Genomic DNA, 21,173 nt, shown 5'->3' on the forward strand with positions numbered 1-21,173 from the left:
AAACAGCCCGAGCCGGCGGGGCCGCGAGCGCGGCGCGTGAGGGTTCTGAGGGGTTCGAAATGGAACAACGGCGGGCAGCAGGCGCCCTGACAAACAGCTCTCCTCCCCACGCTGCAAAGTAAACCCACGAAGCAAGCAAAACCAACATGGGGGGGTTTTTTTGTAAATAAATTTAATTTACAAAATATTTTAAAATTAAAAGTAGAATGAGACGCACAAACTCGATGAAAACATCGGTCTCATCTGTTTCTCTTTCATGAACTTTAAAACTGAAAAACACACAGCATACTGTGTTTCCATGCTGTTTAAAAACAAACGGGGGCAGAAATCAAACTTAGCACAAGGACCCCTGCAAGAAATCCTGTGAAGCACACAATGTTAAGACAAAAGAACTTTACTTTTCCATAGCAAACAAAATTACACATAGGACTGAGTACTTCTACATTTACAGTACACTTCCTAACTTTTCCTTACAGCAAAGGATTTCCCCTAAAAAGACAACTTTAAAGACTTCCATCTAAAATATCAACCTGTACAGATCACATTTAAAACACATTATCTCAATATACCAGTGACAAAATACTGAGTTCTTTTCCCCTTATTCTTTCATATAAAAGGACCAACATTTAAACATGATCAAGATGGTTATGGGGGATTCAAAAAATTTTGTTGTTTTTACCTTTAATCCATCAAAACCTTTTAAACCAAAACATTTCTTATGAACCATGAAAAAGACCCTTATGGGCTTAAGCAAAGTGACTGCCCTGCATTACATTCTGCCAGTGACATTCTTGGATGCACACGATGAAATAACCAAACTGTTGTGAGACTGCGTTATAGAGCAGGATCCCACATGGCAAGAGTCACAAGGACCTACAAATAAATGCACTCTGCTTCCCTTTAGCCTCAGGCATATTGGGAACACACAGTCTGGATCAGGTATCCTTGTGTGTTCCATACAGAAAAATTTCACACCTTTTTTATTGTTATCAGGGAAAAAAAACCCTATTCATCTACAACAGAATTCATTCATAATTCTACATTCATGAACTCCTACACAGAAGTTATTTTAAATTTAAAAACTTGAGGGTCATTTATTCCTTAGCAGCCCGTAACACATTTCACGTTCGATCGAGCACATTGCGAGGCAACTCCTTGGAAGCATTCTTCAGTTCTGGAGGCTCTTTCACATTCGTTACAGGGAAATAAGCTCAGCTCTTTGAGGACACCAAATACATCTTTTGTCAGTGTGGTCTGGCATGATTCATCTTTAGAAACAACTTTAGAAATATAATCCAGACTATAGTAGTGCTATATTATTAAGGAAACCACAGCCTTACAAAAAAATATCTTCGCCATTACAATGACTGATGTTCAGCGTGAAAAGAACCCATGAGGGATACACCTCTGTAAGAAAAGTGTCAGTGCTCAAAGAGGAAATTCCAATATAAATAAATAAACTGAACATAAAATCCACTAAAAGAATTATAGGCAGTAGCCCAGTCTACAACCAGAAATTTGTATAGCAAAAAAATACAGAATGTAATGTTTAAACAGAACGAGTGCAATAAGTTCTCAGAACCACGCAGCAGTTTGGAGTACCAGCACGGACTCCACTCTTCTTCCCAAAGGTCAGCATGTGGAAAAGACCAACTTTTTGCAATGTGCCACTAAACCCTCTTTAGAGATCTTTTTAAGAGACACCTGCTTCTTCCTTCTTTGGCAATGAACGCTCACCTGACCCAGGGACTGCCAGATAAAACATTTATAGTAAATGCCCCCTCCACATTAACAGCACATGCACTCTCTGATGAGCACATTAAAATGGAGGGAGCAGACTCTAAGGAGTTTCAACCCATGACCTGTGAGGCGCAGACCTTTGCCTTTTAACCCCAATCTTCCTAACAGGAACTATCCTCTATCATGCAGAAACCAGATACTTTCACCTACCAAACGAAGTCCCAGTCCATGAAAATTTACTTTGCTCATATATGGATTTTAAATAGATGTAAAGCCATAAGAATTATAGCTCATGATATTAAATAAAAATAAAAACTATGTATCTAGCACATAAGCTTTCCTATTGTCTTTCACTGTCAACTGGCAATGATCCAGCCTGACCAGCAGGTAAAAACACTAGCTAGTAGAGTTATCTGCAAACAAAAGAACACCAAAGAACTAGTAGGTCATCTTTTCCAGGAATGACTAGTAATTCTGGTCACCCAAACAGCAAAGAGAGAGCTCGTTTTTCTGAAAAACGAGTCCTTTTATAGTCCATTTCTTGTTGGGCATGCACGAACATGGAGCCCTTTGAAAGTTTTTGACCTTAATGTTTTCTGAATAAACAACTGAACTAGAGAAAAAGCCATTCTTTAGAATATATATAAAAGGCACGATTATGAAAGAGATTTTAAAAGGACATTATCAAGTAAATATGCTCCAAATTCCATTTCAGTGTTTTCCTAGAGTGCCTTCCAAACAGACTGGACTTTAAAAGAAATAATTATTTACCAACCACTTTGAAGCCACTGTTTTGTCAAAATCCTACAATCCTTATTTCTACTGTAGGACAGAAAAGACAAGAAATAACAAAGAATTAGGCTTTTAGTTTGAGCACTGCACTGACACCACTGATGTTGGGTTACTTTCAACAGTACAATTACAAATGCAGTAGAAATCATGTTTCGTGTGCACATGAATAGTATGAATATGATACACACATGTAGACTTGATAACTACACATAAACCAGCCATTTTCAAGCCATGGAGTGTAAAGGTGACAGAAACAGTTTTATTTTTAAAGGAGATGAAGGTGGAGTTAGAAAGCAGGAAGGGTAGTACTTGATAGTGTCCTTTCAGAAGGTGGCATTCAATGGCCTTGTTATTGCTGTGTATTTGCTAGTCTTCAGCTTCTTCCCAGATCTATTTACAGCATGTCAGTCTGAACATTCCCAGAGCACAGCTCTAAATTTTACTTTAGAGATACAAACATAGAACAGTTAAACATACGTAGTCCTGTTTTAGAAACTGAACTTTTAAAGTTTAGGACTTCTATTGTGCTTCTTTGGCTAAGTCCTATTTAAATATTGGTAACAATTAAAATTCTATAACTCTGCCACTATTTAACAGCTAACAGAAATCTTTGGTGTGTTTAGGTTAAGAATCCATTAGGGTACAAGCTTCAAAATATGAACATTGATGCAGTTCTGGCCTCTCTCCTGCACACTGCTCAACACTGAAGTAGGTGATTAACAGAATCTAACACCAAAGTATCTGAATACAATCTAAAATGATCTGTGTCACTTGAGAGTTCGTAGAACTGTGATGTAAGAGAGCTCATCACCACAACTCCCCTGCGTTCAGGTCATTGAATAAATTTAACAGTTACAACAATACACATAAATCCAGTTTCCCATTTTAAAGATTCTTTGAGATAATAATTTAAGAATAGGGAAAACTGGGGGGAAATTTGAATCTTAATTCTCATCTTAGTAAGATGGGAATCTTACTACATAATTCTTGTGAGGAATTATGAAGATTATAAAATTACTGCAGATACTTTCTTTGGCATCATATTCACCAAAAAAAACACAGAATAATTATTTTTAAAGTAGACTTAAAAGAGAAAGTTTGATGAGGCTAAACTATACTAGATTTCATCGTGACACCAGACTTGTAGTTCCAAATGGGTTTTTATGTCTAGTAAAGAAAGAGCTAAAAATAATTAGACATAAAATACTCTCAAGAGTTTAACTTTGGTTTATAAACACAGTACAAGAAAGTGAGAAACAAAACAATTTAATTAGCAACTCACAAGAGATTTATAATTACTGATTTTTTTTTTTTTTAAATAGAAATTAAGTACTGTTCTGGAACAGTCTTTAAATTTCTCCTCTATCACAGATAACCTGAAAATGGGCACATTAATGTGGGACCCTGATATCACATGCTCTAGCAAGGATAAACCATGCCAAGCCTTTGTGACTGTTCATGGATTAAAATGACATGGCAAATGCTCCCATTTCTTTCAAAGTTAGAGTGTGGGCTACACTTCAGAGACAAAGAAGACTGAAAAGGCAAGAAAAAATGCATCTTAAAATTATATAGAACTAAGTTCTATAAGTAGAAAATTAGACAATACCATTGTCTAAATCTTCCTGCATTATTCAATATTAGAGATCAAAGAAGAACTGAGGGCAAATTTAGGCAGACTAATTGTACTCAGGGGGGATCATCAAACACCTTGTTTAGTGTCTTCATAAAGTATCATAAACTTTTCAGAAGAACCTAGTGCCTGTGTGCACTGGCTAGGCTCCAGAGTCTAGCCACCTTTAAAACCCTCCAAAAATGCCTCAGGTTCAAGGAAATTATATATTAATTTCTGTGTGAAACATAATTCAAAGTTTGTGTTTCATAGCCCTGCCTACCCTTACAAATTTTCATGAATTTTAAATAGTCCTTATTCTTTTAGAATGCTTTCTATTCCACTTAAAATATTAACTCAAAGTGAGATGCAGAAAGGCAAATAGCCAGATATGTAATTACATTTTCAGCCACTATCCTTAAAAGATATTTCAGAGCATTATTTTTAAAAGACCATCTATAAGATTTTTAAAAACTCTTAAAATCACAAGAAACACTCTCTCAGTATGCATCAAAATGTGCCTAAATGTTCAAATATTATGTAAACAAATTGTTTTCCCAAAACTATGCAGAAGACTTAATGAGTCCAAATAAAATATAAAATATAAACCTTAAGTTGCCAAATCAGCCTTCTGGTGGCCGATGGCTTAGTAAATTAGGTGGAATGTTATGGTCTGATCATGAATGTTCATTGTTTGAAATATTCTGTACAGCTGAAGTTGTATCTAGCCCCAGTAAAGTTCCAAGATATGACTGGTCTCTAGGATCCAACATTTGCTCAGGCCTTACAGGGTGAACAATATTTGCAGGCTGTGGAGTCAGGGTGTATTTCTCAAGGAAGGAGAGCTCCGTTGCTCGCTGATAATCCGGCTGCTCCGGCTGCGGGGGAAGGATGCCGTGGGACTGAGCACTGTGCTGCACCAGCTCTGCTTGGGGGTCTGGCATGGGAACAGGGACCAGAGTCACAGGCACACACACTTCTGGGGATACATTCTGCAGCAAAGTTTTGGCTTCTGATTGATATGCTTTGGACTGTTCCACATACTGTTTAGCCTCAGTTTGGTAAACCTTGTCATCAGAGGTGTACTGCACTGGTAAGGAGACCAGCTTTTCCTCTGGAGAAGATTCCAATGCCTCTTCTGCAGCCTTAGATCCATGAACATGATCAATGTGATACTTCAGCTTGTCTTTTCGTTTAAATGTTGCATTGCAGTGTTGGCAATTAAAAGGTCGAGCATCTGAATGAATAACCATGTGTTTCGTCAATGTCTTCTTAATTCTGAAAGACTGATTACAGATCTGACATTTGTAGGGCTTCTCACCTGCAAAGACAGAGAAGTAACAATTAGCTCTTCTGAGTAATACCAGATCATACATAAACATGCAAATACTTTCCATGGCTTATGGCATCAAGACCTACTATAAAACAATTTTACTGAAAAACAGTGTAAGTTTAGCATCAACTCTGGAATCAAGAGAGTCATCAGAAGTTTGTTTACAAGTTATATTGGCATGCTCTTCTCCTTACATACAATTCTCTCATACAATACTTTGGACTTACGTTAGAATACAAAATCAATTTAAAAAAACCAGTCCTTCAACTGTTATGATACTGGGATTAAATTAGTTCAGTTCGTACTTCTACCCATTTCAAAAGGACAATGGTTTTCCTAAATACAAGGCAGGAAAAACAAAGTCAAACAGAAAGGACATAACCCTTTCCAAAGGGAGTTCAATCTTTGTTTAGATTACCACTTGAAATGCAATAATGTCTGGAGCACAGAAACATTTAGAAGGCCTGGGTAAATTTGTCAAGAACACACACCACTGAACTAAAGAGGAGGTGTAGAGTGTCCCACAAACCTGAGCTGAGATTATCACTGGTCCAGCTAAACAGAGGGAGAACTGTATTCAGGAATGGCCAGCATATAAGAATGAATAAAATCTTGCTGCTTTCTCCTACTCTTGTTCTGAATGCTCAACAGCCATAATGAATTAAATAATTGAATCAATATTGATGCATAAAAATACATTCCTACGTGTTTTGTGGTTTAGTTGGGGATTATTTTATTTTTACCTGAATGTGTCCTAAAATGCATTTCCAAACTTGATTTCCCTTTAAAAACTTTCTTACAGACTTCACACTGGTGAAACGTTGCTTTATATCTTTAAAGAAAAAAAGACATTTCATGTTATTTTTTTGTAACCAACTAACAGTAAAGCTATGTGCACAGTCCTTTCTGAAATCTTTAACTGCAAAATAGCTAAATATCAAACTTTCCAAATTTCCTCACTTATGTTCCTATTTCCCAGCCTCTACATACCAATAAGGTCAAGCAGATTCTTTTCAATATTCAATTTTATTCTCTGCCAGGATGACATTTAAGTATTCAAAGAACAAATCTACCAAAACTTCTTTTTTAACCCTAAAAATCTCCAAAAGTAACATTTTTTTGCCCAACACCCACACGGAGCTTTTACTTTGACAGAATCAGGCCACAAATAAGAGTCTAGGAATGGCCGAATTTCTAGGTAGGCTACTGCCTACCAAGGGAAAAAACCAGAATAAGCGATGCACTGTACTTTTAAATCAGACATGTCTTTAATGGATTCTACACAACACTAGTGGGTACTAACAGCTAAAACACATCATCTGAAAAACAGCTAGGGCTGTTTGTTTCAAATCTCTGAGAGGTTTATTTTTAGAGCTCAAGAATTTTAAAACCCTATTGCATTTTCGAGACATAAAGGGGTTTAAAAGTTTTTACCTACTTTCAGAGCCACTAATCTGCTGCCAGCTTCTAAAATGCCTTAAGTGTGAGATAATTCTCACAGTGCTTACATGGTGAGTATAAATTCAGTTTTAACTAGTCTGCAATGAGAATATTACAGCAAACCATCAACTAAGAACAACACTGAGGCAGATAAAATTGACAGATTAAAATCTGATCCTTTTTAATGCTTTTATTTACTTAATTATGCTACAAAGGAAGTATCTTGCTTAAATTGTGAAGGCAATTTTCTGACATCCCCTTCAAACTGCAATAATGATATCTCTATCAAGACTGAGGTACAGGCATGACAAACACACAGTTTAGCAGAATTCTGCTCACACATGCAAGTCCCAACAACATCAATTACAGCACAGAAATATTTATGCAGTTGTAAAAACCCCATACTTACTTCTGCCAAACTTTCTCCCCTAGATGAACACTTTTATAATGAACAGTAAGGTGATCTCGACGGCCAAAACATTTTCCACATTCCTCACACTGATGTGCTTTTTCACCTACAAGGGCAAAATTCAATAAATTTTGGTTAAATCTTTTGGAGTTTATTATATGTCTATGACTATATCATGTTCCCAAAGTTCAGCCCATCAAGCTCTTCCACACCTCACTTGGAGAAGGATTCTCTCTTACCAAAGAAGAAAATTCAGCAAGCATGACAGTTCTATCAGAGTAAGGATTTTACCACTTTTTATGTAGGACTATTCCATACCATTCCTATAAAGAAATTTGTGTTCAAGTCAAGAGACACTTCCCCAAACGCTCACTGCATGGGAGGTACAAGTGAATGACTGGGAATGTACTCTCTTCATTATGACCTGAAAAGTGATACCTTCAATAATTCAGCTGTTTTAAAAGAGAAGCTCATTGAAACATACCAATTATTTTCAGCTACTGATTTGTCGAACTTAAAATTACACCACAGTATTTCTCTTTTTAATTATCCTGATGTACATAGTTACCTTTTTCTTTTATGCTGCTGTTTAAAAGTATCTTGATGCTTTTTAGTCATCTTGAGATCTTCCACAAAGTGGCAGAATATTTCTTCTCATGTAAGTAGGGGTGTGGACAGTCAAAGAATGTAACTTTCTAGAGGGGGGAAAAGCAAATAGAGCAGAAAAGAGGATTTTTTTTTTTTTTTTTTTTTTTTTTTTTTTTTTTTTTTTTTGGTACTTGGAGTTTTCAAAGATTTCTTTATTTCATAGCAGATATTATGACTTCAAACACCAGGAAAGAAGCTGTCTTTCAAATAAAGACTCAGGAAGTTTAGACTCTGATCACTTTCCTATTTTCATGCTGCCTAGAAAGTATTTTGCCTCCTAGAAGGCCGTATTTCCTCTGGATCCTGTCGTAAAGAAGTCACCAGTGAATCTTTGCTCTTCCTATGCATTTGATAACCTTTCTGCTCTCAGTGCAAGAGATTATTTTTCTTCCTCCTGATCATCCCCATCTGTTCGTAGGGCTGATTCCTTCAGCCTTCCTTCCCTCTTTCCCATAAGAGGGACTTCAGAAACACCTCTCTGATGTTCTTAAATTAAAGTGATCAGTGTACAAACTTTGACAGAGACCCTGACAGCTTCTTCTGCATTGTGGCAATAGTGTTTCACACAACTGCTATTAAAAAAAAGAAATCTGAACTCATTAAAAAATCCTCCTTTTTCACTTTTGCTTTATGTATTTATGATTTTTAAAGCAATTCACTGTTACATGTTTTTGACTGTCCCTCGGCTTTCTATGGTATCGTGGAGGAAACATTTGGCTTTTAAACTTTTAAAATATGTACGATTAACCCTCCTTTAGTAAACCTTAAAAAGAGTGGCAGGAACTTTTATCAGGCCTAAAACATTCCATGTACTGAAAAAAAAAAAAATCCATAAGGAACTTTTTATTTGGTGTTATTTCAAAATAGTAATTTTGAAGCAAATTTCCAAAGAAAATACCTACCTGAATGTATTTTTTTGTGTTTTGTCAGATGGTCATGCCGAATAAATGTCTTCCCACATTCTTCACATTCATATCTTTTGTCATCATGATGCACTCTTAGATGAAGTCTGCATATTTAGTCATAAACATAACCACAAAATGTAATTTTGTTAACATAATCTGTACTGCTAATTCGATGGAAAACAGCAGAAAATGCAGTCTTTAATGCTTCACATAAGTACCAGGAAGTAACTTTCAGCTGAGGTGCACCTAAATTGTTCTTAAAAAGCAAGAGAGAACTGAGCTTAACTCTCTTATGTGGCATTAATTTAGAGGGATATTTTAGTCCTCTGCTTATTTTCTCTTTGAGTAACAAAAACGCAGAAGTTTTAGATGTGCAAAAACTCAGCTCTGAGAAAAGATTTGTAGAGGGTTTTGTTTGTGGTTAAGCCATTAACGTATTAAAAATTAAATGAATTCTCACAGATTATTAAAATATTTTAAATATTGAAAGATGTTTAGAACGTGTACTAATGCTCTCAGAGGTGGAGTACATCAAACACATACATTATAAAGAATTATATCAATTACATGAACACATATATATCACCAAATAAGCAAAACAGTTTAGCAGCTTGTTTAATAAAAATCTGTACCTGTACGAGCTTCCATGACGAAAACTCTGCCCACAAATACTGCAAAGATGCGGCTTCTCTCCACTGTGAATTCTCAGATGTTCTTTCAAAGTTGTTCTGTTTAACAAAGCCAGTAAAATGTAATTTTAAGCAATGTTCCTGCCACTTTAAAGTGAAGCATACTATAATTTTCTCAATTTCTTTTACTGTGACGGATCACAATATATCCAAATGACAGTATAAATTCAGATATACACACCTATACATGCATTCAAAGACAGTCTGGCAACCTATTTACTGAACCAACTGGATCCAGAAACAGTAGCAGGAAAGAAATGAAACACAAATTTGGAAAACATACATTAAAGAAAACATCTTTCCCAAAAAATTGCAAGATGTTTTTGCACAACAGAGAAACTGTAAGTGAAGTGAATGAGAGGTAAGACTTTCTTAATATATTTGCACTTCATAACTAATTACCTACAGTTGTCACCCTTAATTTTAGAGGTGATCAGAAAACCATATGCTACCTGTGGCTCCGGCACTACCTTTTAATACACTAATGCTCTGAAATGGTCTCATTTATGTTTAAAACACAAAGCACACTCAACAGCAATCAAAGTATGCTAAAGATTTCTGTGTTCTGCTGAAGTTGAAGTAGTCAGCCAAGTCCTTACCGTTCCCTGACGGATTTTCCACAGATGAAACACGTCCATTTCCTCTTTCCCCCATGAGTACATTCTATGTGGCGTTTCAGATTCCCTGTGTCATTAAACTGGCGGCCACAGATATCACAAGGAAAAGGCCCTACAAGCAGACAGACACACAGAGCAGGATTGACTGTCAGCTAAACTAAACTACAAGTCCAGACTGGTTACTTTTGAAAATCCTCATCAATTTACAAAGCAAAAGTTTTGTCTAACAAATTATTCATGTTTAGTACAGTCAGGATACTTTAGTCAGATTTTGTGAGCTTTCTGCTAAGTTACTTCGAAGACCTGGTATTTTGGCAAATTTCATGACCGTAAAGCAAAAAATTTAGAATTCATAGTCAAAATCAACTAAGCCAAATTAGACCACTTGAAATAATAAATTCCTATCACCCATCTAGTTCCTACCCAGCAGAAACAATCAGTTGTATAAAAAAGTCTGCAGAATACTTCAGGAGGAAAGGAAAAGGTCTTTTGAAAACTTGAGGAAGAATCTGACTCCATAGCTGAGAATCAATTTCATGCAAAAAAGTTTTCAAATTAAACTAACATTAATTCTTCTTCCCCCTCAAGATTCTGACTTTTTTGGGTACAACAGAATGCCTCAAAAAGGCAGCTGAACACAAAAGTAAAAACCCAACCAACAAAAAAACCCTCAAACAACTCTCCCCCAAAAGTGGAAGAGAGAACTGCAAAAAGAGGTGAGGTGGAAACCAGACTGACCAGGACATAAAATGGTGGGGAAGGTTTTACTTTAAATCTAGTGTTTACATGTCAGAAGGAGGTTTCTATACCGAGATGGAATTTTTCTTGATGTTTCAGTCTTGCAAACCGGGATTTAAAATGCTCTTCACAGTAGGTACATTTGAAGGGTTTATCCTGAGAGTGAAGGATCATATGCTCTTCTAAGTGAGGTCTTCGAGTGAAAGATTTCTTACAAATCTGAAATGATAACACATTTTGTCAAAAATACATCAGTTATAACCAGATTCTTTTCCTATTCATAAACTCCTAACAGTTTACTTTATCTGCTCTCTGCACCAATGTAAAATTGAACAGGTATTCTTCAAAAGCCTACTCTATGCCAGTAAAGCGTACTCTATGTAAAGCCTTGCACCAACCTGTGCTCTACATAAGCCATAGACAACTGTACTGCAGAGATTAGGATGCAGATCCATGGCAGCCTAGATCGACTACTGGCAAATCCTGCACGCAGTTACACCTTCCTCCCCAATCCTTCTTTCTACTGACTCCAGCACTTCCCAGATTCTCTTCCTAGACTGTTTCAACACAGTAACTCAGCAGAAAATAACCTAATAAAAAAAAGCAAATAGCTTTGGCTTGGTTTTGGATGCTGAAACAGCTTAGTTGGACTGTGGTAAAAATTGCTGTAGCATAAGCTACTGTAGAACCTGAGTCATACCTGTTCCTTTATTTCCTCTGGGAAATTCTATGACAGCAGATATTCAAGAGAAAATGCCAATACCAACAAAGAAATATAACTCAAAATATATTTTAGAACTACAGGACCTTCACAAGCCTAACATTATGTGTGCTTTTTAGTACTGCTTTCACATTAACCAAAACGGAAATGTTCAAGAATTATTAGTAGTGACTAAAGTAAGTATGCAGTACAACTACAGAATTGAATCCACAGCTCAAATTTAGGCACTTAAACCAGGTATTACAATCTATCATCAGGGTCCTATGCTTCAACATAAACCAACAGAGTGCTCACTTATTTCCCTGTGAGACTTCTGCTGTTGTTTATGACACCTTAACTGATCACTACAACTCCCACATATTAACTCATGCAATCAGCTTCTCAGAGCAAATATGAATAAGGAAATCAAAAGCAGCAGCTTTATTTGTTTAAAAACTCATTAATGTTAAATATATGTGTAAGAAAATCCCGTATTTGAACAAACTATAAAGCCCTCTTGCTTTTCCTTATTATTAATATCTATTGTTTGTGTTAATTTGCTCATATTCCTCAAGGATTAAAATATGGTCAGCAAATCCTGCTGTTCACAAATGGATTACAGCATAAACCAACAACCTTAATGAATCCTGCAGCTTACATCTGTGGCACCTTTGCTCTCAGAGCACACCATACAAACTAAAAACAAAGTCCCAGCACAGCACCCAAGGGTCCTGTTCAATTTCCAACTGCTAGAAAAGTTGGAATTCTACCTGCTTTTAATTCAAGTCAACTTTCAATGCACATGAGCTGTACAAGAGAAGCAGCTCACTTCTTTAAAAATTTCTACTTACAATTTTCAAGTTTAAAAATAAACCCACAAACCAGGAAGTGGAATTCCTCAAATCACTCATCTGGTAACACACTTTCCCAGGACAAATGTCAACAATGTTGCACAGTTGATTGCCACTATTAAAACGTTTCTTATCTAGTAACAAACAGAATCTGTAACACGCTCACACAATACAACTTCACCTGGAAGTTGATGAACTTCACCCTTTGCGGAACCATGTAAAAACCTCGAACCATGATCCCAATAGCTGCACAATGAACACTACAAATTCCTACACCTGATATCTCCCAACTTCCTACTGTATGTGTACAAGTGAAAGTTCCCAAATAAAGCAAGGTTAGTAATTATGTTACAGCCCCTAATATTACAGACATACAGAAGCATACAGCAGCTTACATAAACAGAACAGCTGCCCTAAAAACCAAAAAGGAAACCAAGTCCCTTAAAAAAAAAACATAACAACAACAAAACCCCACGTCTGAAACCTTAAAACATTATTTGGCAGCATACACATAGAGAATGGAAACTCTACAAGCTCCTTTTTAAAGCAGATGTAGTTTCACACATATACCTCTCCTGGGGAAAATCAAAGAAAGTATTCTATGCTTTTACAACTAGAGATAAATTTAGCACAAATTTACAACTCTGCTGACATGCATATGCAGCCAAATGAGAAAGTGTTTCATATTTAACATGTATTTTCCTCACTATAGAGAGATCCTTCCTAAAACAGGATACTTTATAGTCAGTGCTTGATGTGTGTAATTAACAGGAGAGCAAATACTGTTTTAAAGTATTCATAACACTCAAGTCTAATCATCTGTAAACGGATGTATTTGAATAACAGTAATAACTGATCACATCAAAAAATACTGCCTCTAACTATTTTAGAATTCAAATTGGTATTGTTTATCTGACCAGAGGCTGTACATATAGACAAAGTTCAGTCCTTAAATCAGCATATAGAGGAAATGTGTAACCATCACTTACAATGCTTTCTGAGATTTCACAAACACACACCAGATTTTCGCTAAAGTTGACAGAAGGTGAACTCTATATGAAAAGAACAAATGTACTGAAGGATTACTTACATCACACTTCCAACCTTCACTTTTTGTCTTCTTGATAGAAAGAAATTCTTGTACATTCTCTGGATGAAACCTAGGTGAAAGACAGAAGCTGAAAGTAGTCATAGCTTTCTAAGATGAAGATGATCCAAATACTAAATATCTATTTCTAAGCTTTATAGGTAATGGAACTTGATCACCACACTGGCAGAACAGAACACTGATACTGAAACAATTCTAATGACAAGAGTAACTGGAAAATAGTGTTGACTATAGATTCCTGTAGAACCTCATACAACAGTTGATAAGAGAGAGGGCAGTTTCAACTTATGGATATTTACAAAGAAAGAAGGAAAAAAACAGTATGAAAATAATACTTTACAATTAGACCTGTCATAAATTATTTATCTAAAAGAATCTGCATAGAAATGGTTTAGACACCTGTTATCATCAACAGTAAAACACTGACATCTAAAACTAAAGAAGGTATTTTATTCTGCCTTCACATTAAAAGCAGTACAGCTAATTATTAAGACTGATGTGTTCTGACTGACTGTGCTAGCTCATCTGAAAGTTTCTAAAATTTATAATAAAAACTTCTGGCACAACCCCCATAGAAGCACTACTGCTATTTCTTACAGCAGGTTAGGTGATACTGCTAATCCCCATGCCCTCTGAAAATGCACTCATTTGAAAAAAACAGTTATAAAAATAATGCAAAATATGCTCTATTTATACATATGTTTGTCTTCACTTCTGAAATGAAAAAAGTGCTTCTTCAGAAACGCCAGACACATTAAGCTCATACTTGCCTCTTGACGTGCTTTGCTAAGGTCTTTTTGCTTGCATGCAGCTTATTGCAGTAGGGACATTTGTGTTCCTTCTTATGGAAGTCAGTGTCACTGGAGTGTTTCTTTCTGTGGACTGTCAGGTTGGACTTGGTTGAGTAGCGCTGGTGACAAATATCACATTCAAAAGGCTTCTCACCCGTGTGGACACGTGTGTGGCTCTCGTATTTGCCTGGACAACAAAATGAAATCTGTTAGCATGAACTGTAACAGGAATCACCTGTAACAGGCATGTTTGGGGGTTTGTTCTAGAATGTCGCTCACATGTAGTCAAGCTCTAAGTAACCCCTACATCCATCTAAAGATTCCTGCTGGCTTACAGCACTGAAAACTGCCCAGCGCTCACCTGTGTGTTTGATCCAAGGTCCCTCCAAACACTTCCATCTTCCTGTAAATCTGTGCAAGGGTTACAAGTCACTCTTGTTCAACCCTACAGCATAGTCTGTTCTTAAATACTGCAAGTTACAGTACTATTCTTTCACTACACTGATCATGAAGTACCTTTGCAGAATGGGGAACAGCCTCACAACAAACTGATAATCTTAAGGTACTTTCAAATAGCAAAACACTGAACGAAACATATAGACCCTTGCACATTATCTGTATTTGGGACCCAACACACTACCATAAACAAAAATGCTACTCACTCATTTCTTTCACATCACTTGTATTTCCTCTTCTGTTTGCCAATTTTTTTCTAAGGACAGAATTCTGTCCTACCCTGTGGATAAACCTACCTCAAGTCAATAGCAGCCTCTCTGCTTTGTACTAGATTTTACTTTTTTCTCTGTAGAACATACATGCATCCTGCTGTATAGTACTGTTAAATTTATGAGCTTCTGTAGCTCATAAATTTACATATAAGTCAATTGTCCATTGTAATACAAGCTTATAAAGAAATACTTTATGTATCACTTGTTTTAATGCATGCTTGTCATGCATTTTTTGAGAACTAGAATTCTAAGTTACGGAAGTGCAAAGAGAACAGGGCTTCCAATGTGTGCAGAACCAAAATGTACCATTCCAACCCGAAAATTCACAAGCCACTTATTTCTGCACAGTAGCTGAGCTTTTACACACCACGCTAATAACTAGAATCCAGAGCAGTGAAAGAGAAATAAATGTAGTATTTGCAGATTTTTAAAATAATTTGCTCAGATAATTTATTGAAACTATTTAGCACCACAGACATAACTTAATACACTTCAAGAAATTAGCAGCACACTGCATGAGTGAGACGATCCAGAAATTCTTATGTTCACCCTCCAGGACAGAGAAAAAGCTTGGTTTATTTCCTACATAAACAACACCACCATGAACAAGATCAACCTAACTCACTCTTACCTATTCGATCAAACTTTTTGTCACACTTGGGACACTGCAGTAGTTTTTTGCTACTGCTTTGAATGATGACTGGAGCTAAACCTTCAGGAATACTCCCCATTGAGTCAACTGCCTCAGAACCCTCTTCAGCATCATTCTGTTCCTTTTCGCTCTGTTCTTCAGATTCCGAATCTTCACCGGACACTTCCTCTTCCTGCCCGTCTTCATCTGCATTGCACTCACTTTCACTGTCTTCAAATTCACTTCTCTCAGATGTCTCCTTGTCAGAACTGACTTTTTCCAAATTGCTGTCAGAGGCATCACCACTTTCATTGTCACTGGTATCGAATTTAGCTGGACATTTACGGCTTCTCGTGGAGCGTCTGGTGGAAAAGCTGGCCTTCTCAACCATTTTTAACCCATGCTTCCTTTCCAGGGAAAGGGGGCGGTGGGCTTTAGCCAAATGATTTTCTAAGGACTTCTTGTAACAGAAACTTCGACCACAAAAAGTGCACTGATGACTATTTAATAGTTTACCTGTCAGTTCACTGAGTGTTTCTACTGGTGTAGGGGCATCAGTTACCACATCAGTCTGTACATTGGAAACGCTTTCGTTATTTAGTAACTTCACTGCATCTATGATATCTAAAAATTTTGCCGCTTCCAGCACTAATGGAATTTCATTTTTATACACAAAAAACTCAGAAGTGTAAAGAAACTCAAGCAAATGTTGAAAGACAGAATGAGTTACATGATCTAATGTGACGACATCGGTGCTTGGATTTTTACTCAAACACGCATGAAAATAACTACTCCCAACAGCCACAACAACTTTGTGAGCACTAAATTCTTTTCCTTCTACAATTATGAGTAAATCACAAAATGACGGGTGTTTCTGTCTATCGTCATTTAAATATTTAAGTAGATTTTTGTTATATTGCAATGAGCTTAGGAGCTTTCTTTGTTCTGGTGATGGTGAAAGTTCTTGGGAAGATCCGAGCTGATCTGCAGGAGCTATTTCTGCAGACTTGGAGACAATTTGTTGTGCACAGTCCACTACAAGAATCTGTTCTGAAGTATCTTTCTCATGGCCAAGATGAACCTTTTCATTTAGACTTGCAGCGAGCCGTCTCCTTTTCTTCATTGCAAAAGTGCAACTTCAGGATCAGGAGCTTCATAGGTGATTAGCAAAGAATTCCTGTGAAGACTTGGTTCTGCTCCGGACCTTAAGAAAATATGCAACAGTAATTTCATACTCTGCAAAAGAATTATGATAAAAATTACTCTTAGCACTTAAACATTACTTCACTTTTTAATAATGCTTTCTATATGTCACTGTTAGTTTTATGTATCTGCGGAACTGCGGCTTTTATTAAATCATTACAATCTATTCGCGTTTCAGACCACGGCATAACCTGCCGCGAGCCAGCGAGCAGACACTGCCTATTATTAGCTCTAAGGCGGCGGCTGGGCTGGCTTCGCTCGGCTCCCGGCCGCATTTAGCGTGTGCACCACTCCAGGCAGACGTGCACTGTTGTTATTATTATAACACCGAAGCTCGTTCTCTTTCCGTTTCACCCCACCAGGGCAAAGCCACCCCAGCTGCTGCTCGGGCCGGGCCAGACCCGCCCGGGTGCCTGCCGGGGCCGCCTGGCCCGGCCCTGCCGCGCCTGTCCCCGCCGGACGGCCGCGCTTCTCGCGGCCCGGGGACCCGGGGACGCTGCCTTTGTCCCCCGCCCAGAGCAGGGCGGGGCAGGGCCGGCCCGAGCGGGATCGGCGGCACCGAGCGCGGGGGCACCGAGGACGCCGCCGTCCCGCGGTGCTTAAAATGGCCGCACCCGCCCCCCTGTCCCGTCCCGCCCCGTCCCGTTCCCCCGCGCTGCCCCCGGCGCAGCCCCGTCCCTCGTACCTGCGCGGCGCCGGGCGCTCCCCGGGGCCGCTCGGCCGCCCAACGCCGCTGCCCCCGGTCCGGCCCCGCGCCCGCCGCTTCCGGGACCGCCGCCCGCGTCAGCGGGGTCACGGCGGCGCTTCCGAGCGGGGCGGGGCGGGGCGGGGCGGGGTGCGGCGGCTGCGCGGGCAGGACCGGGGCCGTGAGGGGACCGGGGCCGGGAGGGGGCCGCGCCCTGGCAGGGCCCAGCCCCAGAACGCCGCCCGGAGGGTAAAAATAGCGAGCAGGAAGCGGGAGAGGTCGCCCAAACAGCGCCAGGGACTCGGGAGGGCCGAGCTGCCACCGGCTCTGCGCCATGATACCCCACTGAGTCTGTTTCCTGCTTCAAAGCAGGGCACATAAGGACTTGGAAATTCCCGGGTTTCGTGCTTCCCGTTGTCCTGTTCAATAACACGAATTTGAGTTTGTTTCCTGCTTGAGTGTTCTGAAGCAGCTGACGTAAATCGCTGTGAAATTCCCAGTTTCCTCACTTCCCGGGTGGCAAAAAGAGCAGCCCCAGGGGTGCCCCTCGGCTCGGGGGAGCTGCTCGGGCTGCAGCTCCTGAGTGTATCGAAGGCACTGCCTTCTGCTCCTTCCAGCTCCAATTGCCACTGACAATGTGACACCGAAAATGAGCTGGTTTTTCCTGACAGCCTTAAAGAAGGATTAATGCAGGATTAAACTTTATTCCACGACATGCATTCTGTATTTATGATCTGCAAATGGATACTGAGCAAAGTGTGACTCGAAGGTGTTGGTTGCATTTTTCCATAAAAATGCAATATAAATACTGAATGTTCTTAAAGCATTTGTTACCTCCTGAGTGTTGCTGTACTACCTGTACTCACCGCCCTGCATTTTCCTTGAAGTCTACAATTATTTAACTTTGGCTTTAGGTTTGGGGGGGTTTTTGTTTTGTTTTTGTTGGTTTTTTTCATTTTTAATCGTATATTACAATCAAAATAATTCAATAGCAAACTATTTCAAATAATACTTTAAGTAGCATCAGTTCTTTTATTCAGTTATTCTATAGTGAAACAATGGTGTCAATAAAAATAGAGGAATCAGGATTACTATGGTTTTCTTGCGCTGAAGACAAAAATCTACTTATCTCCGAGCCATCTGCTCTTTTAGGATGTTCCTTGTGCATGCCCACCTTTTATTTCTGTAGAGTCATAGTTAAACTGTACGTAAACTATAAAAATAAGTTTCTCTTTTCTATGTTTATCTGTTATGCTTTTGCATGGAAAAAGAAAGTTCTAGAGCAAGGCGCTTTAAGTTTTAAGCTGAGCCTTACATTTCACTCTAATCTGAATAGCAAGCATATCAAAACATCATTAGTGGGTAATTGGCTTCTTGAGTCTTACTGTTTCCATAGCAAATCCCTCATTTAGAAAGTATAAAACCAAGTGTGTCATCAGTTTTCATGAGTGAAATACATAAGGAAAATGCAGCCTTCATGAGAACTATTTTGCCAGCAAGCATAACCAAGCTAGGGAAGTGCTGCCTGGGACAGGTCTGAGTCTTGCATAGTTTCTACTGTGTTGTTGGGGGCTTAGGGAGGGGTTTGGGGTTTTTTCCTAAGATAACTACCTGATTTTTTCCTCAGTTGTTGCTGATATTACTTACTCTGTGCTGAGTACAATGTGGTTTCTTGGCAGTCTACAAAGCATCTACAGCTAATTGCCAAACTGTACAAGCTCAGCGGGCGTTTTGACTTAGCACAAGCCTAGGTAACACTTTTTTTTCTCTTCATGTTTTATGATACATGAAGGATTTAGTTCAAAGAAAAATCATACAGTGCTAAGTGATCCATTACCATGCCTGGCATTGCTGCAATAATTATGCTCTGGAAACAAAATGTCCTTCAAATCTTGGGTCATTTTGGTTCTTTCAGCATTAAGTCTTCTGCAGTTGGTACAAAGTACAAGCGGTACAGACAAAATTTAACTATATTAATCGCTTTTGTACCAATGCTTATTCATGCTACATTTGCTTGCCCGTTAAGAGAGTATCCCACATAGGTTAAAAAGCTGACTTTAATTAAAGACAGCATCAATCAAAGGATAAGCACTTGCTCACCTATGTTGAGACTGTACAGCATTGGCAAATGCAGCTGCTTAGATTTCTCCAGGAAAACAGTATGTTTATCAAATAAATAGTTTTGAATTGTTGGAAATTAAGAAGTAGCTTTGTGCAAGAAGGTTTGGTGTTGGAGGAGGTGCTTTCATCTTAAAATACTTGTTCTCCAGCTCAAAATCTTCCCTTCTGAGATACAGTGAAACTAGAAATGACAGATACTTGAATCAAATACTATTTAAACAATAAGCAGATGGGGAATCAACTCTTAAGCAGTTAGCTGCCAACTAAACAGAAATAAAATTACATAAAAATACCATGCAAGTTTTAATACCTGGCTGAGTTATTTCAGTTATTCCCAATATATTCCTTAAGAGCTGACCACTCTAAGTACCCAGTTATAAATCTAGTAGCACATATATTCACATCTTCTTCCAAACAGCTGCCTTTACTTTGGCCACAACATTTTTGTTAAGGTAAATGTCTCTCTCGCCATGGGTTCATGGTGCATGACACTGTTGAAACATGACCCATGCTGTCATTCTTCCTTTTTGTATCCCAGATGTGTCAGTGATGGGTGGTACCTAAGGAAGAACCCACAAAGCCTATACTTCCTCTAGTTTGAGATTTTTCTGTATTTTATTGCCAATCACCACATACACACAAATGTTTTAAATTAGGCTGTGAAGTGAAAGGGTTATAAGATTGCCTAGAGACTCAACAGGTTTTCTAGCCAACAGTGCTGAATAAAGTCCATTGCTAGAACCATTGCCAAGAAATTCTTTCACACAGGCCATGAAAAGACCACCCCGGTCTCTCAATTCAGGACTCTCTAGGGCACTAATCAGCTGGAGGCTGGCTGTACTATTATGGATGTTTGACATGTGAATCATGTTGATCAGGCTTCTCCCCTCATCTCCTCTCTGAAGTGCAGCAAGTGAAATGTGAAGAGAAGGAGGTCAGATCCACTCTGGCTGTATCAGCCTGCCTCATTCCATCTGGGAAGTTCAGTGCAGGGAAGGGTGGACACCATCTCTGTGTGGGTTTTGTTCTCTGGAGTGTTCTGTAAGCAGACATGAGTTGAATAACAATGATCTTGGCCACTGCCATCTTTTTCCAGGGGATTCATACAGTGTGGAGGTTGCAGAGAGGTGTATGGTTACAGACTCCACAGAACAGATTTCCTCATGGCATGCTAATCCAGTGCAGCCCTGAGGTGAAATCAGCAGGGGCCAGGAACAAGACACTCCCTGCTGTCACAGTAGAGCAGAAATGCTAGGTCTGTTAATTCTGAACTCAGTACTAGGCCAGCTCTACAGGTAGATTCACAGGTGTACTGCATTGCCTTCACACTTCGAAAAATATGGCAACTGAAGAAATTCTTGGGGAGAGGGAAATTGCCTGAGTATTGTCCTGCCATCCATGCCTGCTCCACCCCATCCAGTAGTGCCTGGCA

At 38.8% G+C, this 21,173-nt stretch overlaps 1 protein-coding gene across 2 annotated transcripts; it reads right to left on the minus strand.

Annotated features, from left to right (window-relative positions):
• Positions 1-378: 378 nt before the first annotated feature.
• On the minus strand, positions 379-17,691 carry ZBTB41 (zinc finger and BTB domain containing 41). 2 transcript variants are annotated; one of them, XM_048312897.1, is made up of 11 exons: positions 17,621-17,691; positions 15,733-16,968; positions 14,353-14,560; positions 13,565-13,634; positions 10,995-11,142; positions 10,168-10,297; positions 9,512-9,607; positions 8,877-8,983; positions 7,327-7,432; positions 6,221-6,309; positions 379-5,465 (listed from the first exon to the last, which is right to left on the minus strand). In XM_048312897.1, the coding sequence occupies exons 2-11, from the start codon at positions 16,853-16,855 to the stop codon at positions 4,822-4,824; spliced, it is 2,721 nt and encodes a 906-aa protein (XP_048168854.1). In that variant the 5' UTR covers positions 16,856-16,968; positions 17,621-17,691; the 3' UTR covers positions 379-4,821. The 2 variants fall into 2 exon arrangements, with proteins under 2 accessions (XP_048168854.1, XP_048168855.1); XM_048312898.1 differs by having other exon boundaries at positions 15,733-16,936; positions 17,621-17,688.
• Positions 17,692-21,173: the final 3,482 nt, after the last annotated feature.

Source organism: Corvus hawaiiensis, chromosome 9 (assembly GCF_020740725.1).
Source record: "Corvus hawaiiensis isolate bCorHaw1 chromosome 9, bCorHaw1.pri.cur, whole genome shotgun sequence".
Lineage (NCBI taxonomy): Eukaryota > Metazoa > Chordata > Aves > Passeriformes > Corvidae > Corvus > Corvus hawaiiensis.

Coding starts and splice junctions, on each gene's coding strand:
- ZBTB41 (XM_048312897.1), bottom strand. CDS start 16,855: ATGAAGAAAAGGAGACGGCTCGCTGCAAGTCTAAATGAAAAGGTTCAT. Junction 13,635..14,352: donor TTAGCAAAGCACGTCAAGAG/GCAAGTATGAGC, acceptor TCTTTCACCTAG/GTTTCATCCAGAGAATGTAC. Junction 7,433..8,876: donor ACACAAAAAAATACATTCAG/GTAGGTATTTTC, acceptor TTGCCCTTGTAG/GTGAAAAAGCACATCAGTGT.